Genomic DNA, 27,205 nt, shown 5'->3' with positions numbered 1-27,205 from the left:
GATAGTTCTTGATTAAACACCATTTATCCATCATCTTTACTTTTAATGACTTTCCATTTTTTGAGAGAATGAAGAATAACATGCCGGGCTCAGCATTCCTGCACGGGATATCCATTCCCTCAGCTCCGGACAACAGTTTAGGCACAATTCAAAGGATCAGAAACTGGTACCCAGGCACCCTGAAGAGCCCGGGGAGGGGACAAGTGCCAGCTCACACTCATGATGGGGAAAAGTCCTTTCTCTCCAGAGAAAAAGGTTTTTTCTCATCCAGCCAAGGAAATGCTCTGCTCAAAGAGAGTTCCCTTGTACTACTAAGTTACTATAGAGCCTACCACACTCCTTTTCAGCATTCCAAGCTGCAGACACAGCAGACCTATGCAAAACGTATAGTTCCCAGTATAGTTGTTCAGGCAGAAAACATTCACCTGGTCTCATACATCTTTCAGCAATCCATTTTGTTAAAGAGGGGAATTATAACATACTAAGTTAAACTGATACCATGAGAAATACATCATTAATCTGATTTTTTTCCACAGCTTCTGCTAGTCAGAACTGAAAAAAAACATTCTGTGTTAAGGTAAAACTAAGTGATGGTAAGACATGAGACAACCTGGGACCTCTTTACAGCCATTGGTGTAGCTATACTGGCAGAAAACCTCGCTGGCTGGCAGCAAAGCTGTTACTTGTTCACACAGAGAGAAAAAGCACCTCTAGCCCAAACTACTAGAGGCTTCTCGATTTTAAGAAACTCCTTCAATCCCAGCAGATATTAAAATTATGAGACAGCCTCTCTAATTGATGCTATACCTGAAAGACTTGTGAGTCCATAAATCTGAAATTCCCCCAGTTCTTCCCAGCCAGTTCCTGGGATGCTACAGCACCGTCCTCGCAGCGGGGATGCGGAACAGCTACAACACAGGCTGGTAATGATGCTTCTCTTAGCAAACAGCAACTGGAGATTCCCTTGGCCATCTTCACCCATCTCAAGTACGCCTGGTACTGGTTCCAGTCCTGAAGTGAGTGACAAGCTGCAGTCAGACAAGTACCTTTCATGGACCAGGCCCTGGAAAGGCATCGTTCAAGTGAAAGCAAATTACGTTAATGAAACCAAAGAAGAGTTGCGCTCTGGCCCTGTAAGAAGTACGCCAGTCTCTTCCTACCTGGCCCCTGTCCACAAATGTTTGCGTGACCATCAGCTTCCCATTTGCATTTGATTTATCTGGGACATTCGGCTGTCTTGTTACCATGTGTATGCTGCCACATTCATTACTAGTGGGGCAAATGCAGCTTAAACATACAGGAGCAGGGTGGAGAAAAGGACAGCAGGAACGTGTACGGTGGAGAAAGGAGGGGGGGGGAGAAGGAGAAGCCCGTTTCAGAGCCAGAGGTTTCCAGGAGGATGCACAGACGGGAGACAGAGCTGGCTGGAGGAAGCCTTTAATGCCCATTTGGAAATCACCAGAGATGTTAACAGTTGGCTCCAGAGAATGCAATCAGCTTTAATGTTAACTCGGACATTCACCTGCCATTTCAGGTGAGCTTCTTCTTCTTTAGCTTCTTGTATTGGAAACATCTGCAGGTATCTTTTCAGAATTAACTTGCATACAGTTATGTAAAAGAAGAGTCAACCCCAAACCAATTGCTCCCCCACAAGAAAGTTGCAAGTGCATTTTGAGGCTCTCTGCACATAGCCACAACCAGTCCACGCCACACACATGCATTTATGGGACCTGCCAGGCTGCCCCTCGACGTGCTGAGCTCCTGCTCTGCTCAGACTGGGGTCACCAGTGGCTTAAGCCTTGGAAAACTGGGAGCAGTGCTGGCAACCTGAGGAGAAGCTAAACCTCCGTTTATGGTATTACACAATGCTGTGACCACTGGATGGGTAGCACTGGGCCAACGCAAATTCACTTTGCCTTTGCAGACATGTTTTAAATTGTTTAATGGGGTAACTCTACTGGAAGACTTCACGCCAGATCAGCAGCTAACCTCGTCTGGCTCACTGTCAGCCGTCCTCCCACGGCAAGCATAAAGCTAATCTGAAAACATAAAGCTGCATAAACTTTGCATCATTCATCCTGGCTAATTTGACAGAAATGTGATTGCGCTGTGCCTCTTGATTCAGATCAAATTTATATTACCAGGTGATAACCTGCATCATGAACAGCCCCTTATTAATGATCACAACACCTGTGAAAACGTACCTGTGCCATGCCCGGTGTCGTCTCGCATCCATTCTCTTCAAAATCCAAGGAATTGCCTGGAATCTAATCACATTTTATGCTATTAAAAAAAAGAAAAAAAAAAAGAAAACCAAATTAAACTTACAGCATGTAAATTACCTGGTTTAGTGCCATCTAAAGCACCGATTGATCTGATAGGGAATTTCCCCTTAACTTCCAATAACCAAGCAGCTTTTAGGGGGCAGTGCTAGTGGTTCTCAACGCAGTCACTACATTGCTGTGACTTCTCCATGAAAGGCCCTTTCTCTACCTCTACCTGACATTTGGCTTTTCCTTCTATGCTGCTTTCTCAGCATATCTCCATTTTCCTCTGTTTTGCTACGTCTGTTATATTGTGCTTCTAAAGCAAGCCTCCCCCTTTCCCATTTGCATGCAGAAGAGTGTCTCCAGACTGGTTTGTACTAGTAGGTTTCTCCTCAAAATTAAACTATCTGAATTGAGGTTTAGCGGCACCTGTCTAGATAGGTACCAGCAGATGATCTGGGTGATTGCAAATGCTCATTTCCCTGAAATAAACCACAGCTCACCGTGTGACTGGAACGTCTGGATTCAAAACCTTTATTCCACCTAGTTGCCTTCCCTGCCTTTTGCTTCTCACTTTGTGCATGCAAGTGCTCTACACGCTCAGGTAGTTGCTTGTCTTGAGATACGTCCACGCTTAGCTGCGGCTTGGCCTTTTCTCTCTGGTATTATTGGCCGTTTCTCACCGAAATCTCTAATTCCTAGCTTTCTTTCACCTGTTTATGTGATGCAGAAAGGAGGAGCAATCCCTCCAGCCCCCTTTGCCCTCCGCACACACTCCAGTCTGGTCTCTGAGGGCTGTAGCGATACGCTATTTACATCTCCATTCCTCAAGCTGAACATTTTACAAGGATGCGTAGCGGGCTGCAGCTCGGAGCCCACTCTTTAAGTCATCTCCATCTCACTCAGTCAAGGCTAGCGTCAAAACCTTGCACAAAAACACAATATCTGAAGCAAAAATGTCACATCAGACCATCCTTTCACCCCTGGGCATCCCTACTGAGAGGCAGCTTTTTCCAAAGCTCCTCCCCAGTATAAACCCAAGTCATGCTTGTTCTCCCTTCGCTAGGGGAGGTCTGCGGGCACATCGTCCCCTCCTGGACCAAGGGCAGAGACCGTCCGTGCATCACCTTCCTGCCAGGACACAGCTGCGGTGGCTGTGCAAAACCCAGGTCCCCGCAGACCCTGCGGCACGAGCCGGAGCGTTAGGACAGCACTGGAGGGGGTCATTCCCAGGCCCCAGAGCACCCTCCTCTCTTTTGGCTTTGCCTCTTCCATTTCACAGGGTGCTCTCAGCTGTGGGAGCTGGGGAATAGAGCAGCCAGACCACTCCAGTCCTCTGGGGCCAACAGGCCCTATTGGAACATGTTATTTTTATTCCTTTCCAAAATATTTTCATTTGAGAGGATCATAAGTAGTAAAAGACAAAACAAGGCAGGTATATAAATGCAAAAATTGAAAATGGACTAGTTTTTTGTAAACATTCCCAGAGCAATGAGAAAAAGTCAGGTTATTCTGGCAAGTAAATGGAAATGTTTTGCTGTATTTTGGTGAGCAAATAAAGCAAAAAGAAAAGGCCTGGAGTTTTCAATGTTAGCAGTTTTTATTTAGAAAAGCAGAAAAGATAATCCAGAAAAATAATTCGTACAGATAAATGGGTCGGAAACATTGGTTTCCAGGGGTGAGTCCTGTACTAACACCATGGGTTTCCATACTGATATAAGAGAACAAAAAGGGCAAGGCAACATGAAAAAAAAAAAGACTGATCATTTCCAAGTCCAAGTGTATACCTAAAGATAGTGAAGAGGAAATGAAAAAATAACTAAGCTTTTAATAAGTAAGTGCATCAGTGCAGGAGAGACCCGACAGGGTCTAATGCAAAGAGGAGACGCTGTGAGACAGCCTGGCTTCTGAACTGGAACCAAAAAATCCAGTAACACATTGAAACGAAAACTTACATCCACCAGCAAGACCAAAGCCAGCCCCTAACTGCCTGAAAGAAAGGAGCAAGCAGGGGAAAAAAAAGAGATAAAAAAGAATGTAAATAGTGGTGTATCACACTGAAGAGAGACAGAAAAGAATGTGGAGGAGCTTCTTCAAAGGGCAGAAAATCCCCTTTCTCTTCCAGCTCATGGTATTATACACAGATAACTTGAATAGCCTTCACAACTGGAAAAGCATGTTTCTGACTGGAGACAACGCGCATTCCCCGAGTTATCAGCCGCACAGAACATACCTGCTCCATGAAGCTTTATGTGTGTGATCACACAGGCAAAGAAAGGTTTACTTGCTGTCCAGGCAGCAAATGTACACGGCAGGAAAATCCTGCATCCACTGAGGTCAGAAAGAAAGCACACGCTGACTCGGGTAGCTTCGGATTCACCAGGATTTTTGAAATTCTGAATGCTTCAATGCATCGGGGCAAATCCTCACCATCTCTTTGCACAATTCATCTGCTGCAGCTTGTCTGTAAACTACCATGACCTGAGAGGTGAAAGGTAGGAGAGAGGTTGGATAAAAAAAAATACAGGAGCTTTCCACATGACTCTCTGCTAAATAAAAGTGTTACCTGTGAAAACACTAAAAAAAAAAAAAATTAGAATTTTGCAATTTCTATGATAATGATAATCCAACAAGACAGTAGGTCTAAAAGTCAATATATAGAGTCTGCTGGTAAATATTATAGAAAATAACACTAGTAGAGTTACTCAACTTTTCAATAACCCAGCATGCAAGATATGCTCATCTTGCACAAGTTGTCGTGCAGTTTTCCAGACATATAGAAGACCATCTGTGGTACAGTGGGGATGTTGGTATGCAGTACGTGTTGTTGACATCAGGAAAGCAATCCCAGAGTGATTGGTATGTCTCCTAATACAATGCCATGTAGCTATTCAGCTCCTGGAATTCAGTTTTATGCGATTCAATCAGCTCTAACAAGAAGAAATAGTAACACATTAAGCAAAGTTCTGAGAGACCAACAAATCAAAGCGCTGTTATACTGCAGCCACCGTCAGTCTAGCTGCAGCACGTTTCTTACTGGCCCTGTTTTCTGTCCCGGTACAGAGAAATTATTGTTGAACACTAGGGATTAACCACGCTTGCTAATTCCACAGCTTCTAACATAACAAGATGCTTCACGTTTCCATTATGCTCTCCAATCCAGAATTTTAAGCATGTTTTAACAGAAGTTAACCTATCTTCATGGCACCATAATACAGGAAGCCAAGACTATTTCCCTGTTTAATAACTAAATTGAGAAGAGAAATCCAGTGATTTAGTCACATCAGAAGGCACAGCTGCAAGCCCAACTCTAATTCTCTGTCCTGTGTATGTCCCACAAGACCATACCAAGTGTTTTTGCCCAGTGTGATAATCTCGGAAATGCTTGCAAACGCCCCAAGGATCTTTTTTAGGCTCAGTTACCCCATCAATTCATTAAAACGGTTTGAGCTGTCTGCTGCTCCAAGAACGGCTCACCCATCCGTCAGGAGTGGACACAGGAGTGCCCTTCACCACGCTGAAGAAATGCCACACCTCTTAGTATTTCTGATTGCTTTACACTATTGAAATAAAAGACATTTTTGCTGTAGAGAGAACTGTGGCATGCTTCATCAAAAATGCTATTCAAGCCACGGCGCTAAGCTGGTCAGATTCAGCTTTCCTTTACAGCAGCATCAGGCTAGGGATAACTCGTATCACTTGCGTGAATTTGCTCTGCTTTCAGAGACTCCACCTCTGAGGAATCTGACTGAACAGGTCTGATTTTCTCTCAAATGCACTGACTTCAGATACATGCGGTTACAGTGATGTCATTAGTGTTAACTGTGATTTACACTTGCCTGAGATCAGAATTAGATGCGGTGCGCTTAGAAGGACAGAGGAGAAGTTTACCAGGAAAATAAAAAGGGTCAACTCTGCTCTTGCAAATAGTGGGGCTCAAAAATCCCCATTTAGCAGCAAAAAACATAATCACCATGCATTTGCAGGTGTTAACAGGAAGATTCACCAGCTTTTCTGATTTGCCATTATTTTACTGCCACTACATCAATTATTATCTTAGTCTTGGACATCAAGTCTTTCTGAGCCTCTTGGCTAGAAAGAGATAATGAATTCTTATTTATTGTTTATGCAATTTTAGCAAATACACTGGCATTCCAATCTATAATGGAACTACCTTCCAAAACCAACACAGAGCTCCCATGATTATGGGGTTTTGATGTTTACAGAAAATTAGAGCCTAGATGGTAAACTGGTATTAGCTACATATTCCTGCATTGCCATACAGTAATCATCTCTCAAATAATTCCCTCCATTTCTGGAATGCTTAAGACTCTGAATCATGAAAAACACATCCAGTTCAGCAAGAGAAGAGATGATAGGGGGAGCAGAAGAGATGACAAAGGGTGACTTTACTGCAGGTTGACCCCACAACTACAGGGAAAGAGCCTGCAAATCCACCGCGACATGAACCAACCCCTCTGATGTGCGTCTCCTTACAGCGGAGAGGGCGAGCAACAGATCCGGGTCTTGCTGGACTGGGGACGGAGAACACCAGTGTGGCTCTGACCCTAATGCCCAACACGGAGCTCGCCTCAAAGTCCAGTGGCTGAGACACCAGGCTCTGGTGAGTCCCATGACAGAGTTTCTGAGCTTCTACATGCTGAACAAAAACTCTTTGTCCTTCCTCTCAGCTTCTGGATGATCCAGGGTGGAAATAACAAACCAAGAACTCTTAAGAAGCTGCTAACAAGAAGCTTGTAGCCACCTGAAGCTTTATGGTGGGTACAAGTTCCAGGAAAGTCAACATGAAGCCCTAAGTTCTTTCATGTGAAAAGGGGTTGGATTATTTTTTTCTGTATGAGTTAAAGGATACTCACTGATGCTGATTTAGGCAGTGAGGGAAGGATTAAATCAGTGTGGCTCACTCGGTCTGAAGAGCTAGTTGTGCTATTAGTGTAATTAACAGCTGCATTGTAGAGGAACTGATAACAGCCAGCCAACAGAAACCACTGTCAGCTGAAAACCAGCCTCAGCAATTTGGGGTTTGGAACTGCAACCTGTTACTTCTGGGAGAAAAAAAAGAGAAGAAATGGCGTTTCGGTCATGTCATGTCATGTCTTTTTACTCTCCACTTAGAAAAGTCACAGCCAGCATCTTAAAAAAATGATTTTACCAGTGCTTAGCCTTTAATATATGCCAGCAGTAGCTGATACTTTAAAAGAGGGAAAACTTTTTAAAAGGCAATAATGCATGAAGGGAGATGCATGCAAAGAAAGATGATCTTAAACAATACTAAAAATAAATGTAGCTTAAAAAGATTCCCTTAAAACCAGCTGTTGATGTTAGAGATTTAATTAAAATGTAATTAGTTATACATTCTCCTTTGAAATGAACAAGCATATTACAGCCTTCATCTACAATGAATTCCCTTTTACATTCATACCTTGCTTTTGCCTGTAAAAAAGGCAGGTTTTTACAGGAAGTATTGTAAAGATAGGATAGTTCTACCTAAAATTTTACAGTCAAAGAAAATATAAAGTGATTTTTTTTTTTTAACCTACTGATACAAAGCCATAATCATTGTGCTTGCAATGTTCGTAAGACAAGTGTTCTTAAATGCACAAAATAGAAGAAAAGATAGAGATAAATGGATGAGGGATGGTGCTTGCAATAAATTAGGGTTCTAAAATAGGTCACTAAGGACTAAATCAATCTGACTCCTTAATTTTCATTTACCTGAAAGAGAAATGCACCGTAAACTACTCACCCTGCATGGATTTGTACAGGCAGCGTGCAACCAATAGCTTTCCCTGGGGCTAATGCTTTATGGAAGCACCATTGACCTGGTTTTCTATGGAAACTACACGGATGTTTTCAATTCCAGCGTGGAACTGCAGCCTCGGTCATAGCCATCAAACTCCGCATTAGACATTCATGCAGCATTAGGCATCCTGTAGCTGCCAAGGGCCACACAATGAGACATTGTTTGACCCGAAAGTCATATAATTAGGCCGATGGGAACAACACCAGCGGATGGTGCATTGAGCATATCCTAATTTTGGATGGGCCATTCTTTGGCTGTCTGAGTACCAGTTAGCTGGGGAAGAAGTGAAGCCTGCTATTATCAACAGACAACTTTGCTGCTAAGCCAGAGTGAGGATGAAAGGGCCATTTGGCTTCAAAATCACCATTGGGGAAAGGAAGGGCAGCCATATAGCAGAGATGCACTCATACAAACAGGAGACCCTACTTTTAATGACTTTTTATTTTTGCAGAGTAGGCGACCCTACCTTCTGGAAGCCATCTCTTTAGGTAGAGTTACAGCATTTTGCTACACCGGCTCAGTAATGGCCCAGCATCCAACATAACATCTAACACCAAACGGGTTTAGAGGCAGCGCTCGGCAGGACGAACACAGAGCTTGGGTCAGGGGGAGAAGTGTGAAATTCCTCTCATTAGCAGCGCTGCACGTTTGTGCATAGACTCTCTCCTTAAAAGACTGACCTCCTGCACAGCCAAGGAAGAGTTTTCCAAGAACCATGTGACTCCAAAGATTGAGGACATTTTCTGCTGGACTGGGGTTTTAATTCAAGTTAGTCATAGAAAGTTACATTTTTGTGGCCTGAAAACATCTTCAACTGCGTCAAACATGAAGCAGTTTCATAATTGCATGTGATTGACTTTTTTTTTTTTCAAGAAGTGACATAAGGAGAAAGAAATATGAATGTTTGTGAAGCTTTAAACCTCCCTCCTACACTTGTGCAACAGTCGCAAATAATTCCAAAAAATATCTTGTGACTTACATTTCCAACAACAAAAAGTGTATCGAGTCATTTAGGAATGTGATCAGTCTCTGGAAAGCGATACAGACAGCAACTGCGTTCACCTTATTGTCAACTGTGGATTCGATATTATGAAAAATTAGGTATATGTTTCATAGCGCGTAATTACAGCAAGGCTCAGACAAATTCCACTGTTTCCAGCTATTTTTGCCATTTCAAACCATGCGGTCTAAGACCTGCACAGCTGTAGTCATATCATTATGCAAACAGCTTCCCAGCCATGAGTAGTAAGAATAGATCTTATTATCCGTATAAATTACGAACAATTTCACAACATCAATTCCCGTCCGATGCTTCATGATGTAAGACAGCACTCCTCCCATCCTCCTTCACGCAGGAAAAGCTCTGTTCAGTAATACCCAGCCCCATGCACAGGGATTACTAGATCAGTGCTGCACACTTCTTTATAACACTTACGTTTTCATCTCCATTAAAAAAGGGCATCACATTTTAAAGTGTTAGTGATGCTACACCAGCAAAGGCAAGAAAATTGCTAGCCAAAGTTGCCTGTCTGTATCCCCAACAAAGCCTGCCAGGGCTATACGTATAACCCTGGGATCAGAGATTTCTCCTAAGTCAAGCCCACCACACCTGTAAGGGCCACAGGAGGAAGGGAGCTTCTTACACTCATCGTATAAGATTGTTCAAATAACACGGAAAACCAGAAATCTGAAAAAAACCCCACCAAACCCCAAACCCACAGATTTCAAATATAATCCAGTTCTGTGTTTGTTTGTTCTAGACCAAAATGATTACCACATGCTGGCTACAGTGAACTGATTAATTAGGAAGTATCAGTAATAATATTTTGTACTTACATCAGGACTTCCACCTCAGGATACTTCAATAATGTCAATTAATTAATCTTCACAACACTGCCTGTAAGTAGGTGTCATTAGTTCATTCACAGATGGAAATCCTGAAGCATATAAAAGGTGAAATTAATTAGCCGAGAGGATACAATGACTCAGTAGCAGAACTAAAGATCCTGAAAATCACTCCTCTTTTCTAACTCTTAAAGGGGCATGGTTTACTTGCCCTTTGCAGTTAAATCGTGGAAATAATTTCCAAACGTGTAACAGAAACTTTTGTGACTCTATCAAAGCCACTATTTATAGGTCATGGTCTCACTGAAATTTTCTTTTGATTAAAATAGCTTCTGCTGTTTAGTACACCCATCAAAATATAAAGACCATCAAAATCCAATAAAACCTGCCACTAGATCTATAATGAACTCGAGCTTTGCTACTGTTTTCTCAGGTCTAAATTAAGGCTCTTTTGTAGAGGGTAAAAGTGAATAAAACATAAAGACAAAGGACAAAATAAGAGATGATGGACTATTCACCCATTCATGGCAGTCACATTTACAAGGCAATTGCCATTCATGCTAATGTAAAGTGGGCCACACGTTCTACCAGGTATGAAAGGCAGAAGAGCCCTTATATGCAAGAGGAAAAAGCACTTTACTGTATTTTATCTGCATCACAAGTGGAAAATCAGTAATGAGGAACATCAAAAATCTCTTTTTGCTCTCCATTTAAAACTAACAAGCCACTTCTCTTGGTGCAATCTTATCAAAGGCCATAAATTTCTCCAGACAGCGAATCGATCACCTTTGTAGCGGTAGAGGTATAAGGTGCATTTAGTATGAATGTGTTTAACTGACTGATTTTGTTCACCAATTATCTTCTTACAGTGGGGGGGTAGAAGTTGTTACAAAAGATGTGGCAAAAACTTCCCTACCGAAAAACCCCAACAAACCCAAATTAGGGAGAAATACTATTTGTGTGCCTTGGATAAGATTTTGTATGGCAACAAACTTTATTTGCCAGAGTTCAATTTATGTGGAGAATTAACTCCTGATCAAGGGGGGCTTCTGCTATTGGTTTCATGGAGCCCCGAACTCAGAAAAATACCAAAACTGCACAAATCTTAAAAGATCAGGGCTACATGGTACTCACAATGTGGTACACATATGCACATTTATATCTAGGTCGCAGTCAGAGGCGCGCATGCTATACGTGTACAGATAACAATAAAGAATATTCCATATACCGAATGCTTAAATGTTTTTGATACAGCTTCATCACTATATAAGCACATCATGATCCAACCTAATTCACTAAAACTAAGCCAGAATAAGCTTTTTACTTTTTAATCAAAGTTAGAAATTAGATGAGATGTAATTATTTTACATATCCAACTGTGGAAGCCTCATTAAAATCCTTAATATTAAGTCATAAAACTACTGTTTTATACTGTAATACTTCTAATATTACAGCGAGTTTCTGTTAACATTAATGCACTGAAAAGGGAAAGATTTTCTAATCCATGTTTTTCTGGAGGATTTTAAGCAGTCACCAGTATACACAAGTATATATGGAATATATGGTCACATATATCTATATTTTCTGAGGAGAAAGCGAGAGAACACAGTAGTTAGGAGTGCCTTCCCACATCTCTCACCACTGCATAGAGCGCTTATCCACCTGCAAACTCGGGCCCTTTGGCATTTGCCAGGTAGACTACCGTAAAAAGGTAAATCAGAAATTCAAATGATTATACAGACTGAAGCATCCCTTAACTACTTTAGATTTAAAATAGTCTTTGTTCTCTAATTAAATCGTCTCTGCTAGAGAGACAACGGGTACAGGAAACACGAATAAGCAGAGGCAGGGTGAATAATTACTTTTTTGCTATTTCTAGATCAATTAAACGCAATGCTCACCAGCACGCTCTTCCAGCGGCAGAATTCCCATTCATTTTGGTGACAGCAAAGCATCATCTCAATTTCCAAAATGGCAAGACAAGGAGAATGGAGAAAAAAAGACGGGTGAGGGCGTTGGCAGAGAGGAGTGAGAAACATCAAACAAAACGCAATCTAATTGAAATACCTGACTGTACTAGATTCTTACTACTAAATTTAAAGTTTGATTTTAAGTCTCATTTCAGTTGCGTTGCAGGGAAAAAAATAATCTAAAGAGTAAATTTAGATTAAATTGGTCATTATAATTTATTTGGCAACAAAATAATATAGTGGAAAGACCTTTCTTCCAGTAAAGGGCTCTGGCTTTGATGTCTGATTGTTATGCAAATTCCGTGGAGTACAAGATATGGACAGAGAAATAATTAAGCTCAGGACTTTGTATATAAGTATTATTACAAATGTAAATGTGTCCTTTTTTGAGATAATTATGTGTATACGCACTGGGAACCATACAGGTACATTGGCAAAGACAGGGAAACACGCGGACCGTGCAGGTCCTCGGCGATCCCCCGGCCCGCGGGCTGGGACGGCAGGGCCATCCGGCTCGCGCGCGCCGGGGGCATCCGCACCCCCGAGCAGTTCCAGAGGTCGCAGAGGAGCCGCTCGTGGTGGAGAGCCCCGCGTACAGTTTTCAGCACCAACACACAAACATTTGAAAAACAAAGTGATCTTTGTTCTGGAAGATAAACATTGACCATATACATCTATACATTTCAAAGCACTCAATTAGAAACTGAACTTTGCCCCTTTCTCAGGCTTTGAAATGTTCCTGCACCAAAGACAGGCCTTTATTCCCCTTGCGCGGGGGCATCTCTCTCCCGCTCCCGCACACCATATGGCCCCAGACCCCGGGACAAACTCCGCGCTGATTTATGGCCTCTGCAGTCCGAGGGACTGACCCACGACATAAATCTGGGGGGCGGCGCACACGCGTAGCCTGCGCGTTCCTCCCCACGCTGACTCTGCTCACGTGCGCTCATCTCCGCCAGCCAAAGACGAGGATTTCACAGTGGGAGCAGACCGGGGTTCGGGGCGCATCGCCGCAAGCCAGCGAGCAAGGAGACGGAAGGCAGCAGACACCGCACGTGCCAGAACACCGCTGAAACGGAAGGAGCGGGCAGCGGAGGTGCCTCAGGTGGACGCTGCTGACCCCGCCGCCATGCCGGGCAGCAACGGGCCGGCTCGGCCACCGCCAGCGGGCACGCGCGCTTGGAAGACAGGGCAGCGGCCACTCGCCGCATCATCGGACGCCAAAGCAAGAGTAATCCAGCCCGGTCCCTCTGCGGGTGAAATAATTCCCAAAGAGGAATGAACACAATCAGTTTTTAAGGCACCGCAGCCCATCTTCCCATCTCGAAACAATACGCACGCAGAGCGTGAGGGGGTGAAACGGCGTAGAGAGGCCAAAAAAGCATCCGGGGCCATGGACAGAGAGGCAATTGCCTTTGTTTCAGCCACAGTTTGGTAAAGAAAATACCAAGATAAGTCCTGCGAGATGAACACAGACGACGAGGCCGGTTGCATTTAATGAGGGACCCGGCGGCCGAGGGGAGCAATGCCGTGCCACGCCGCTCGGGTCGGGGCCTTTGTCGAGCTGCTGCACCGGTGCTGTGCGACACAGGGACCACGGCTGCTCAGTCTTCCGTACCACTGCTACTAACACCACGGAGACACACAGTGGTGTACGTTAAGGGGACAAAAAAAAAAAGGAGGAGAATTTAGTTTCCGCTTTTTGTTCATCCTATTTACCTCACGGTTTCACTAAGCTTGGAAAATTAAGCAAAGTGATCAAATTCACTTTTTTTTATTTATAGCCATTTTCACAACTTTTCCCAGACAACAGCACAGGATGTTTACACTGAAACACAAAATTGATTGATGCATTTTGAGTACATTTCCTAAACACCCATCATTAAGAAAATATACGCGTGGACTTAAACTTCCCGATCCCTTTAAAGCAACCAATTTTGCCCAGGAGTTTTTCAACGTGTGGACCACTTCTGTTATTTAAGCACATCTTCTCTGCCACTCTCTGGATTCTTTTCCACAGCATTGGGTGGGGGCGTTTTTTCCACCACGTAAACGACAAGCTTCTTGAGACAAATGCAACACTCAGTGCGGGATTTTAACTCTATAAATCAGATGATACCACAATCACAGTTCAATGAAAGAAGCAAAAATCAAATCAAACAAAGAGATCCCATCATCCCCTGCCGCATCCTCCCTCCTCCCCCTTCCCACCCAACCAGCAGCTCTGGAGTCCATAAAGGCGAGCGGAGCAGAGCAGAGCAGCTCTGGCACACACTGCGAAGCACAAAGTAAAACGTGAAATATCCTACGCAGTTTGGGTTTGTTTTGCTGTTTTCACTCGCCCGCTGAAAAAGTGCACCGGTACGCCCAAAAAGAAACATTTAAAGTGATCGGCAGCTACCTTCTGAAATCTGCTCCAACACATTTTAGCCAGCAAGTTCATTCAAACACGTTGACTACAATCAGCAACAAAAATATCGCAGGGTTTGCCTGGTGGGTTCGTAGGCTCGTTAGAAAGCGTCTGTACTTCCTTCGCCCCAATAGCACTGCGGGCACCATCAAAAGCAAACAAACTTTACTCGGCAATAAATTTTTTATTCAAATAAGCTTGTCAACACCAATTACCCGAACCACAACTGCCAAATACCAAGAAGCACTTCCAAGAACTCAGGAAGGATACTACAGCCCTTGTTCCGCTCCAGAAAACACCGAGTTTGGGATGCGGTTCTGAGGGCCCCGGGGAACAGCAGAGCCAGGACCTGCAGGATTCGACCCTCCATCAGCACTTTACAACAAAGGAACCGCCCCCGCTATCTGCTTTGAGATCAGAAAGCCAAGAAAACCGTCAGCTCTGTCTCTAACCTATGCATTATTTGCTAAAAGTCACAATTCATACAAACCCAAGTATTTTTCGAGACTAAAAATTCGTATTTTTAGATGTGGAATAACCCCAGCAATATGCCACATATTAAAAAACCACATTTTTTTCCCCCCTACAAACGTGCTATAAGGTATGATTGCTGGCAGGATTATTCTGGAAGCCTTCACAAGCTACAGTTCCAGCAACATCAACATGACACAGTTTAAACTCCCAACATGTTTCAGTGCCACAAACAGGGAACAAAAATTCCAGAAGAAACTCTCAGCACATCAAATGAAATCACCAGAGTACTTTTTTTTTTCTGTAATATTTTATTTTATTTATATAGAAATACTTAAAAAAACATGAAGTAGCACCATTACTTAAGTTTTACTTTTATTATGTAGAACTTTAAATGTCAGAAAAATAAAACTCTTGATACAATTTCAAATCTTGTCTCAGCAAATATAATATTAGTATTTGACCATGAGGTTAAAGGCCCTTTATCATAAAATAAAATATACTTTGTTTTTAAACTTTGCTCAGTAAAGTACATTTAAGCTCAAGTAACGTCACCTACATATACATAAACAAGTGGTAAACAAATGTATTAAAATAGAAATACTAAAACTATAGTGGTGCAACAGAATTTTGTAATTTCCACTGAATTCTATTTATACAAATGTTAGAAAGCTTCAACAGTTCCTTTTGACATATGTTTATACATTTCCATTTTTGTAATAATATAGAATAAAATATGCTTTATATCACTGAATAGAAAATATGCTGGGTGAAGCAGATTTAAAAGATTTTTTTTTCTGAACCTATAAAATCTCCATCCCAACAGAATACTGTTCAAAGCATTACACATTTTATGGTTTGTAATTCCGTTCACAATTGTGTGATATTAAAATAATACAGTGTTCTTTGCCATAAGGCCATACTAAAATAAAAAAGATTTAACCCAGCTACAAAAAGTTCACTGAACTTAAATTAAAATACTTGTAAACATCTTTGCAATATGAAATATAATTTTTCAAGTCAAAAAAGAATAAAATACTTCAATCTGTATTAATGCAATTTATCTTTAAAACCTTTAAACGTTTTTAATATATATAAGAGATATGTTACAGTTTGTTTTTTTTTTTTTTTCTTTTTAAACTTTGATAAAGCTGCAGTATCATGGTTTTTCACAGGAACTTCTTGCCCTTTCAAGAACATTCAGAAAAGTATCCACCCATAGATTTAATTATTTCGTAATAAGCATCCTAGGAACTACCAGCACGTTTTACTAACAGTCCACACACCATTGTCATCATCATAAGCATCTTCTACTTTCAATATTTTTTCCCCGTTTTTTTGTTTGGTTTTTTTTGTTTGTTTTTTTTTTGATTTTTTTTTTTTTTAAAAAAGGGGGAGTTTTGGAAGCTTCGTATTAAAGTACAGTGTAAAAACTAGCCTAGCACTAGAATGGAGTCGCCCGTTATTATTTATAGCATGCACCCGCTGTCACCACCACCCCCTGCCCTCCCTCGGCCGCGGCGCTCTCGCAGCCCGCACCCCCCACCCCCCCCACCCCCGGCGGGCGGCGGCCCCGGCCCCGGCGCGACCCTCCCTGCCCCGGCCGCCGCTGTCCCGGCCCGCCCCCCCCCCCGCGGCGGCGGCGGCGGCCCTCAGGAGAAGATGCGGATGGCCTGGGTGACGGCGCTGTGGCAGACGGGGCACTGCGGCTCCGTCTTCTCGCAGATGCGGTTGGCGCACTCCATGCAGAAGAGGTTGTGGCCGCAGGGCACCAGCGCCGCGATCACCTCGCTCTCGAAGCACACCGAGCAGTCGCGGCTGCCCTTCCGCCGCACGCCGGACGACGAGCAGGAGGAGCTGGACGAGGAGCTGGAGGAGGAGGAGGACGAAGCCGACGAGTCGGAGGGCAGCCCCGGCAGGTGGGAGCCCAGCCCGTTGGCGTACAGCGGGTAGGAGGCGGCCAGCAGCCGCCCGCCCGGGTCGCTGCGCACCCGCCGCGCCAGCGGGTGCTCGGGCCCCGCCGCGCTGCCGTGCAGGGGCGGGGAGAGCCGCGCCGGGGGCGGGGCGCCGCCGCCCCGCCGGGGGCCGCTCACCAGCAGCGCCAGGTTGGCATTGGCGGGCGCGGCGCCCGGGAAGGCGGCGGCGGGCGAGGGCGAGGGGGGCGCGGCGGGGCCGCGCTCGAACTGCGGCCAGATGAGGGCGGCCCCCGGCGGCGGGGCGGGGGCCAGGTCGAAGCCGGGCGGCGAGTCGAAGGGCAGATCGGAGCAGCAGTCCGGGGAGGAGAGGACGTCGCCGCCGCCGCCGCCGCCGCCGCCCCCCCCGCCGTACACGTAGCCGTTGGCGCTGTTGTTGTTGTTGTTGCCGTTGTGGGTGAAGCTCAGCGCCGGGCTCGGGGGGCTGTAGTCGGCCAGGCGGGCGCCGCCGCCTCCCCCCGTGCCGCCCCCGAAGTAGGAGTCGGTGGAGGCGCTGCCCAGCGAGCTGGAGCTGTCGTTGCGGTAGTTGCAGAAGGGCTTGCGGCCCGGAGTGGGCGTGATGCTGGGCGGCGTGGGCTTGCTCCAGAGGCTGCCCGTGCCGTTCAGCTCGAAGCCCACATCCGTGCCGTTGGCGTGGAAGTCGTTCTCGTCCGTCAGCTCGATGATGCCGCCGGTGCGCATGGCGATGTGCGCCTCGATCTCCTCCCGGGCCCGGTCCACGTTCTCGGGCATGCCCGTCACCTCGAAGACCGGCTCCTTGTCCCGGCTCGGGGTCACGATGTAGGTGTGCGTCTGCTGCTGGATGCGCTTGATGGTGGCCCCCTTGGGCCCCACGACCAAGCCCACCACGCGATAAGGCACCCGCACCTGGATGGTGGTTTGGCCGGGCAGGTTCGGGGGGCCGGGAACGGTGCCGTTCAGGGCTGTGTTCTTGTTCCGTGAGGCTCGGATCATGGAGAAGTGCTCGGCCGCCGAGATGATCTCCCTGCGGGCCATGGCCACATCTTCCTTTCTGCCCGTCACAACAAAGAGCGGCTCCTCCCCGCGAACCGGGGTCTTGATGTAGGTGTTGGTCTTTGCCCGCAGAGCTTTGATTTTACAACCTGGGAACGAGATGCGGGAGATGGAGGGCGAAGGGGAGGAGGAAGAAGGGGAGGTGGGGGGAGGAAAGCCAGTTACAACCCATTATTTGGGTGCAGCTAGGGAGGGGAAAAAAAAACACACCCACCCGAAACACATTGCCCCCTACCAGAGGTGATCGCTGGCATCTCGTCCAGGAGCCCCAGTCACGGTGTAAAGTCATGTCAGCCCACAGCCCTGGCACACACCCAAAGGCATCGCGAGTGGCCACCGACACATCTGCCAGCCAAACTGCCCCAAAACTACCAACGCGCAGTTCACGGGAACGGCAACAAAAAAAGGAGCGTGCAGAAAAACTGCACGACCCGAAAAAGAAATAAAATAAAATGCAAGCAGCCGTAACAAATCAACACACCCGCCAGTCCACATTCCTGCTCAGCACTTTCCTTTCGGAAAAATAAAATCAGTTCTTAAGAAGGTGAGGAGCAGCGGCTGTACCGAATGAGCCACGTTCCCCACTGCGGATGCTTTATTCCGATCCCATTGTTCCACTTCCCCACTCCATTTCTCTTCCTTAAAAATAATCCACGATTTCTAACTTTGGGGGGGGGGGGAAGGCACCGAGGCTCCCATTTTCTTCCCGTTTCCTCTTGTAAATCTAACTTTTGCAGCCGGAGAAAAGGAGCGATTTATATTATTTTCGTGTTTTGTTTGGGTTTTTTTTTTTTTTTAATTCCCTCCCAGCAGCTGAAAGTGCATCTCGAAACCGATGCATAACGCTCCTCGGAAACATCACGTCTGTTGCACTTTCTTTGTCTGGGGGAAGCCGCCGGCGCTGGCCACCACCGTACGGCTGCAGTTTTCATGGGAATGGCCAGTGTCGCATCTGAGCCGCCGGCCCGGCAGCGCGGAGGGGAGACCCGCGCACCCACACCCCCTCGCATGCAGTCACCCACCTTGTCTCCCCACTATCTCAGCGACATGCTCCGAGCTGGGCACCGGGACGCATTCAGTCATGTTCACGCTCTTTTTCCGAGGCTCGCTGTCGTAAATGGAGCCCGTCTCGTCGTTGTCCAGCCCCAGCAGGGAGAGCTGATCCAGGGCGATCTGAAGGGCTCTTTGGTCATCCAGGGTCTCTCCCCCTCCACCACCACCACCACCGCCGCCGCCGCCGCCGCTCCCGTTCCTCTCCATGTCTGCAAAAAGCGAGCTGGGCATAGTCCCTGTGTGTGTTGCACCCTCCTCCTGCACTCGGCTCAGTAGTAAAAGATCAGACACAAAGGAAAACCCAAGGCAGATGGCCAGCAGGAGAGAAGGAAAGGGAGGGTGGGCGACTGCTGGAGACCGGGGAGTTGTTGCCTTTTGCTTGTATATTTTGTATCTTTTTTGCTTTTTTTTTTTTTCCCTCCTCTCAGTGCAATCCGGTTTATAAGATGTTCTCAGGACCCCCCCCCCACGACTCCCCCCCCGAGGTTTTTTTTTTTTTTTTTTTTTTTTTTTTTTTTTTTGGTCGGCTGGGGGTGGGGTGGGGGGGTGGGAAGAGGATAGCGAGAGGAGCTCCGGTGGCTTCCCCCCCTCGAGTTCCTCGCCGGCCACAATGCCAAGCGACGGCAGCGTTTCTTTAAGGAGCCCCTCCCAGGCTCCACTCCACTCACTCAGCGTTTTTTTTTTCCTCCTCTCCCCTCCTCTGTCTGAGGCACTGCTGCAGCCAGACGGCTCTGGAGAGGCGGGCGAAGGGAGGGAGGGAAGGAGGGAAGGAGGGAAGGGGGGGCCGCGCCGGGCGCCGCAGCGTAAGCGGCGATCGCTGACAGCCCCGCGCCGCCGCCGCCATCGCTGCGCGCGCCCATTGGCCGGGCGCTGCGCGGAGGGGCCGGCGCTGACCCCCCCCCGCACCCCCCGCTCCCCGGCCCGGCTCCGCTCTTTGTTGTCGGGTGCCGAACAATACCGGACGCCGGCGCTTGTTTGCGATCCCCCGGACCGGCGTGCGCCTATTGTCCGCGGGACGCCCGTCTCCTCGCCGCCCGTGTATCGCCTCCCCGCACCATCCCGAAAGCAGGCCCGCTCCCGGCCGCCAGCCGCCTGCCGGTGGGGGAAGTTGGGCTTTTTTGGGTGGCTGGTCTTGGGTTTGGTGGTTTTTTGTTTTTTTTTTTGGCGGGGGATGTGCGCCGAGATGGGCGGCCCCCGCGGTCCTTTGTACGCCGCCTGCCTCGGAAGGAGCGCGCTGCCGCTCGCCGGCACGGGAGACTCCCGCAGCCCGCCTGCCAGGCGGCGATCACCGACCGAAGGGCTCCGGCCGCCAAACGGAGCGCCGCTGCCTGCAGGCTCCGCACCCCGGGCAGCCACCCCCTGGCCCCGGCCCCAGCTCCCCCCCCCCGGCCCGCAGACCCCAAACCAGCTCCCGCGCAGACCCGCCTCGCCGCCGGCGCGCGCCCTGCGCCTGCGCGCCCCTCCCCTTTCCCCTCCCCGCGCATTGCGCCCGCGCGGCGCCGCGATCGGGGCTGACAGGAGGCGCCGGGCCGGCCCGGCCCCTTTAGCGAGCGGCGGCGGCGGCCTCTGCGCCCCTCGCGCGGTGTGTCGGCACGGGCACCCTCCTCCCAGGGCTTCCCCTGCTCCGGGAGCGCCCCCCCCCCCCCCCGGCGCGACGGAGTCGCCCCCCCTCGGGGGAACGCCGGGAGCAGACTGGGTCCGGGGCCGGCGGCTGCTCCCAGCCGCGGTCTCCTGAGAAGCGGGAAGGCAGCGCCTGCGGACCCGGGGCTGCGTCCGCGGGGGCGCCTCCCGGTCCTTCCTGGCGGCGCTGCAAAGGCGGCACCTCGAGGGGAAGCCGCGCCCCCGGCGCCTGCCCCGGCAGTGCTGCGGCTCGGTGCATCCCGGGCGCTGTGGAGGTGACGGCGGTTACTGGAGCGCTGCCGCGTTTCGGGCTGTAAAGCTCGGCCGGTGCCCTGTGCCGCCCGCCCGCTAGGCTGGCCGCCTGGGGACCGAGGGGGTGACACCCGTCGGCTACAGCCTGCAGCGGCACTGCCAGCCCTGCGCTCCCCGGCTTCCCTCGCCTTACTACTTGCAACTTCAACTTTCCTGTTTTGTAAGATCCGAAGGGGAAGAACGCATCACGCGTAACAGCTTTAGCACAATTTCACCAACATCTTACATCCAGTTTGCTAAACCACTAGAAACCAAGTCACACCTGCCGCCTCTTTGGGCCTCGCGTGACCAAATCACTTTCTTCCACCTCTCTGCCACCACAGGACCCCCTCAACCAGTAAACCCATTTTTTTCACCAAGTACCCTGCCACAAACCCCATCCTTTCCCTCTGGTGAATAGACATGAAAGCGCCCTCACCGTTCTCATAAAAACACCACCATCGCATTTTATTTCTCCAGCTTTTCTCCACGCATCTATGAGCACCCACGTTTAGTCCTTGCCAGCTGTCAGGTACAAAAGACTGACATTTTCTTACTTCGGAGAAATCAAATACTAAGTAATTGTTTTCCAGTATCAAGTTTGACAGGAACAGACTTACAAGTGCACACAGATCTGTTTAGCCAGCTGCCTGTACAAACACGTGTAACAAGTCGCAGGTAATTGTTTACACGCAGTGTTTATTGCAAATTACTGTCACTTCCTCAGGATGTTTGCATGTTTTATAACAAAGCTCCAGTGGATTGTTTTCTAGCAAGGGTATACGCTGGTGATGTGCTTTCCTAAGTGCTTAGCTTGTCCCATTGACTAAGGAAATTCTGTAGTTTCATATTTAAAAGGCTACTTATTTTACAAATTTACACTTTGATGGTTTCCAAAGGGGATAAACAAGAGGTTACTTATAAATGCTTAAGGATCCAGAAGGTTCTTAAGTAGTTTCAGCATTGAGCATCTTTTTTTTAAACAGAGAAAAAACAGATGGACAGAACCTCCAACAGCAATAAAAACAATGTTCTTTTTTATTTAATAAAATAAAACTGAAAAGTCTGCTGCTTTGCAGTCTTTTTAACTCAAGGGCTGTAAAATCCGTGAGCCAGAAAATAACTATACCCATTTACCAGACAGGGCCAGGACAGGACAGAGATGAGGGAAGGACCTCCCAACACAGAGAATTAGTGGTGGTGAAGTCCAGCAGTGAGGGGCAGAAATACTGAAACACAAAAGATAAGAGGAGAGTGGTTGGGTTGTGCTTGAGTGTTACCTGTTCTTTGTTTGGTTTATTCTCCTGACTTATATTATCCTCTTTTTTCTCCCTCCCCCTTCCCACCCCATCTGCTTAAACTCTGACTGTGTTTCTGCCCAAGAGCACTACACTGTACTGAACACCCATGTACTGATGAAGGAGAAGGAAAACAAGTTATCTTCAGGTTCGTGTTCCTCTATAGGAAAAAAATTTCTCAAAGCAGGATTCCATGCAGATCTAGCTTCATTTTTTAATGTTAAGCTAGAAGCTCTAATTAAAAATGCTTAAATGCATTTCAGAATAAGCATGACACTTTCCGGGGGCAGGGGAAGGAGGAGATGCATTTCTGGGAGACTAAGTGTGTACTGGTGTTTCAAGCCTCCCATGAATCCTGTGGAATGGTCCAATATCTTAAGGGCTATTGCTTTTTTACTATTTTAGAAAACATTTAAGAGCAAACTAAGGGAATAATAATAATAATAATAATAATAATAATAAAGTTATACTGATGTACCTTAAAACACGCATGCACCAACAGCACAGCCCCCCAGGAACACAGAATCTATGCAATAGTGTGGTCATATGGCAACAAGCAGTGCACACAAGATTCATATGAATCTACTTACTCCACAGAAATATTTCTTCAGAATAACTTAATCAGATCTAAATTAAAGTGTTACCTATCTACGTAACTCCTTTCATTCCATAAAACCTTGAAACATATGCAGAATTATAGTAAGCTCCATCTTGGGGGGGGGGGGGGGGGGGTTGCGGCGGGGGGGTGGAGAGACCAACCATCTACCTACCAATTTATAGTAACTTAACAAAAGCAGGAAGGGAGGATGTATTACAGGCAAATACAGGACTCGTTGCAGGAGAAGCATAATTCTCAGTCCTTTTAGTTTCTCTCTGTTATCATTTCCCATTTGTGACAGAGGTAATAAAACTTCCTTCCTCCAACCTTTATTTAATTAAAGGGTAAGGTCTTTGGGGCAGTGAGCTTACTGTGTGCGTATGTACAGCACCTAGCATGAAGAGGGCATGAATTAATCTGAGGCCTTTAAATGCTACTCTAAATTCAAAGCATTAGCAATAATAAGAATAGGATATAATTTTCATTTAGAATAGATGAGACCTCTGTTTTAAATGTATCATCACAAAGAATAAATTACATGCATCTCAGGGAATAACTAAATTAAGGGTCAAGGAAAAGTATTTCATACCAGAGACTAGCAACTCCACTCTATCCCCGTTGCTTACACTTAAGGACACTGCTGCCTACTGTTACAGCATTTACTGTAAAATTCTTATTTGCCATAATCTTCCAAAATAATGTCCCAAATCCCACAGGCCAGATCATCAGTAAGATTAGGACTGTAGTTTATTCTAAGACAGTGCATGTGCTTACTGTAATAACATACCCAAATTAACCTTTTGCATGTGCAATAAACTGCAATTAGCAATCTGCAGACAAATGACAAGCTCCTTCGTTTCCTGTCATACGTAGCAATATACAAGCCAGATTTCCCATTGAATCCCATATTAACCTACATTCAGTGGCAGTGAAATCTCAGAGCACCATGTCAGAATTTATCATCTTTCAATGACAGCTCCACCTCTTGACAGTTCTGGACAAGATGTTTATAAACAACTCATCTGAGCAACTGCAGCTGAAAATGTTTATTATCTTCCCACCAGTTATTCCCACCATTTTGGATGCTCTGTGCTAAGGGATGGGCAACAGTATGGTTATGTTAATAAAGGACAAGAAATAAAATGGAGATGGCTAGCAAGTGGCTTTGTGTTACCTCCCTGAGATGGAAGGAGGCTCAGGGGTAGGGGAGGTGCAGAAGTGCCCCTTTCCCTCGTGATAAGGAACGCCACATCAAAAACTACAAACAGGGAGACGATGTTGATGATTTTCCACACACGGCGCTTTCATCCCCATAATTCTACACGTCTCCCTGCTATAGAATTCATTTACAAAATAATTTTTTAAAAACAAAGATCTTCTGGGACAACTTGCGCAAAGCAATTTTGCCACAGACCATAAAAAGTCTCAGACCTTTAACAGTCACAATCAGTCCCTGAAAATATCAATACAGTACTACAAACTTATACCAGTAGCTAATGGCTTTTACTAGACTAAAATGCTTGCTTCCAGTATATTAAAACAAAAAAAGATTTTTGTAATAGTCATCACATACTGTACTATCTTCATATGCATTTGCTATTAGTTCGACATGAGCAATTAGTGTGCGCATGTGTGTAGGGGATGAGCTGCCTTCTAAGAATGCAGTTCTGTTTAACATGACTGATGGACGACAATTCAAAAAGCACCGAGATGCCTTTATAATAAATCAGAACTAACCAGCCAGATCACCTCCCCACTTTAAAGCTCTCCACCTGGACTGTGAGTGGCCTCCTTCATTTATTGTTCCTTTCTGCCTCTCGCTTACGAACAAGGGTTATCACACAGTGTATCTGAATTAAATGGCGTTTAACAACCGTGCCAACCAGAGTTCGAAAATGAAAATCGCTTTGCCTTTCCTTTGCTCTCACACTCTGTGTTTAGTCCAGCCTTCCAGGCTGCTCCTGTGTGCAGCGCTCTCAGTGGAGTGCTCCTCTCTGCTCGGCTGCGGGATTGGAGCTCTTTGTTACCATGGCCCTTGGGCCACTATTCGGTTTGTGATGCAATGCTCGCGTCTCAAGTCTGTAAAGCACCTATCACACTTGTGGGCACTGTCTATTAAATAGTGGGTAAATTTAAAAAAAAAAAAAAAAAAAAAAAGATTTGTATCTGTATGTTTAGACTAAGCTACGTAACTCATAGATCTGTGAGGTAGCTCATAACCTTGAGCTGTTTTTCATCAGTTTTAATCTCTGAAATAGTAAATTATAATTAAAATTTAATTTGAATCTCTGAAATAATTATAATTACGGTCATAAAACATGTACAACCTTTGCTTTCTCTCTGCTCCATCCTTCCCCTCCCTACTCAGTGCTGCTACAAGGAAGAAAGGAAAATAATTGTCCCTTTAATGCTAATTGTTTATAAACTCCTTTGCACAGAGACTATGTTTATATACAATGCCTAGGCAAAATCTAGGCACAAATGCACTACTCATAATAAGTGAGTGAATAATATATCTCTGACCATAATCCCAGGGCTCTCCAATAAAAGAATATCTAATTCCTGTCACAGAATTGCCTTGTAGGTTGAAGTTCAGCATATAAATACACATGGGAAAAGATTAGATTTTAATTGATAAGTATTAATCATCATTCATTTCTGTCTCTGCAGGAAGCACAGTGTTAAAACATCTAGTTAATATACTGTATAATGGATAACCTTGAGGCAGAAGCTCTTGCATCTGTCTCTATCCAAGAAAAAATGTCAACATCAGCCTTTGTTGTAGCAAGATACTCTGACAGCTGCTGCTGCTGGAAAATTGACTGTGCAATCCTTCCTAACCTGGGTCCGGTGCCTAACCTTGAGATGGGGCCAAACTAAAAATCTTTATCTGCGCACACCTGTACTTAGGAATGTTTAAAATCTGGTCTGGGTCAGAACGCTGCATTTGTGGTGCATCTCCACTCTGAACAAACGCATTTCTCATGTGATGCTCTCACTGCAACCACAAAGCATTAGCACTCACAAGAGCATCATTGAAGATACTCGGGCTGTTCATTGAGAACAAAGCCATTAATGATTAATACTATGGCAGGAGAAAATGTAGCAGTATTTCTTGGCAGCTGAAATGTGGCAATGTCCGTCCTATGTGCAAAAGATTCGCGAATACCTTTAGCTCTTCTTACATAAGACAGTTCTTATTAACTCCGTGGGAAGAGGAATCAAAGAAATCCCCCAAGTTAAAGGGGAGCGAAGGAGATTTTCACATCTAAAACTGGATATATACAATACATCTCTCTCTGACTGACCCAGCAGATGCAGGGATGCATTTACGTATCACAGACATTACTGTCCCAGCAGATGCTGCAAAGTTGTCACTGACACAGAAGCTTACTGTCCCCACAGATCTGTATTTTGGGAGAGAATTTTCGTACCACAGACACTACTGTCCCTACAGAACCACATCTGCTGCTGGTGGAGTTATTGTTTCACATATTCTTCTGCTTCCAGCAGACGTGAGAGACTGCTAGGACGACAGGCATTTCTGTCACAGCAAATCTCCATCTACAGGGAATGAAACTGCAGCTTAAACTCCTGTTCTTCCCGAGCCCTGAGTGTGGACAATACTGACAGGGAGGAAGTGACATAAACCAATGAAAACATCATGCTGGGCACCTAGAACATCGCATTAACTCTGCCTACACATGGCACTCAGCAGTGCTGTGTTTGGAGATGTGTCAGGAGAAAAAAAAATAATTACTTGCGCCCTCCTCCCACCCTGCCTTTAACAAGTATTCGGTCTGAGAAACATGCGAAGGAAAAAGGGTCTGATGCCACTTTCATATAATACATCCAAGAAAGCAAAGTCATTCATGACTACCAAGTTGACAACCCTAATGCCCTGCTGCAGGGACCAAGTGCGTACACTAGGTCATTTTCAGCTTGCTTTTGAACAGATGCCTCCAGTTTTGCTGGAGGCATTTCACATATAAAGTTTCAGAGTTTCCAGTTTATTAACACCAGAAGATTTCATCCTCAGTTCTAGAGGCCTGAGAGCAGAACCAAAGGGGAGAGGTTTGGTTTTCTTTTTAATCTCTTTAATTTGGGCCTTCATCTTTTGTCTCCTCTCAGGTTCAGGGCTGAGCAGCAGCAGTCGCTGGGAGTTTTGCTCCTGTGCGGCACCTTTTCAAACATGGGGAGAAAAGCTTGCGCCTGTGCTAAGACATGACTATGGCTAGACTTTCCCTCTGGAGTGAACTCGGCCTAAGGCCCATACCAGAGCATGTACTTACGTATAAATAGTATGTATGGTATGTGAGCCTGGACTTGAAAGCTGTCTTGGGCCTTTGTTTGCCTGACTGAGTAGATGTATCCTTCATGATTTGGTACCGGAGAGAGAAAACCTCCCGTGGTAATTCTGCAGCAATGTAAACCCTACTTGAAGAAACAGCATCCAACTTTGGAATTTCCCTGTGGGCAGTGTGGGCATTTAGCTTTATCTGAAGCATCAAGAGCTGTCCATTGGCAAAGGCAGGACACACAAATTCCCAGAGTAATAATCTGATACAGCA

General features: G+C 46.1%; 1 protein-coding gene and 1 long non-coding RNA gene across 3 annotated transcripts; both read right to left on the bottom strand.

The window, feature by feature from the left end:
- Positions 1-9,988: 9,988 nt before the first annotated feature.
- LOC142603441 (uncharacterized) lies at positions 9,989-15,093 on the bottom strand. Its single transcript, XR_012837373.1, has 3 exons — positions 14,308-15,093; positions 11,838-11,894; positions 9,989-10,028 (listed from the first exon to the last, which is right to left on the bottom strand). It is a non-coding gene; the product is annotated as an uncharacterized LOC142603441 (long non-coding RNA).
- A 56-nt stretch (positions 15,094-15,149) lies between these two features.
- On the bottom strand, positions 15,150-19,876 carry MEX3B (mex-3 RNA binding family member B). 2 transcript variants are annotated; one of them, XM_075764070.1, is made up of 2 exons: positions 18,797-19,876; positions 15,150-17,863 (listed from the first exon to the last, which is right to left on the bottom strand). In XM_075764070.1, exons 1-2 carry the CDS (start codon positions 19,056-19,058, stop codon positions 16,440-16,442), a joined length of 1,686 nt encoding a protein of 561 aa, XP_075620185.1. In that variant the 5' UTR covers positions 19,059-19,876; the 3' UTR covers positions 15,150-16,439. The 2 variants fall into 2 exon arrangements, with proteins under 2 accessions (XP_075620185.1, XP_075620186.1); XM_075764071.1 differs by lacking the exon at positions 18,797-19,876 and adding an exon at positions 18,010-18,773.
- Positions 19,877-27,205: the final 7,329 nt, after the last annotated feature.

The sequence above is a fragment of the Balearica regulorum genome, chromosome 12 (genome assembly GCF_011004875.1).
Source record: "Balearica regulorum gibbericeps isolate bBalReg1 chromosome 12, bBalReg1.pri, whole genome shotgun sequence".
NCBI classification, from domain to species: domain Eukaryota; kingdom Metazoa; phylum Chordata; class Aves; order Gruiformes; family Gruidae; genus Balearica; species Balearica regulorum.
Note: the sequence above shows the minus strand (reverse complement) of the source record. Positions and strands in the feature narration are given on the sequence as shown.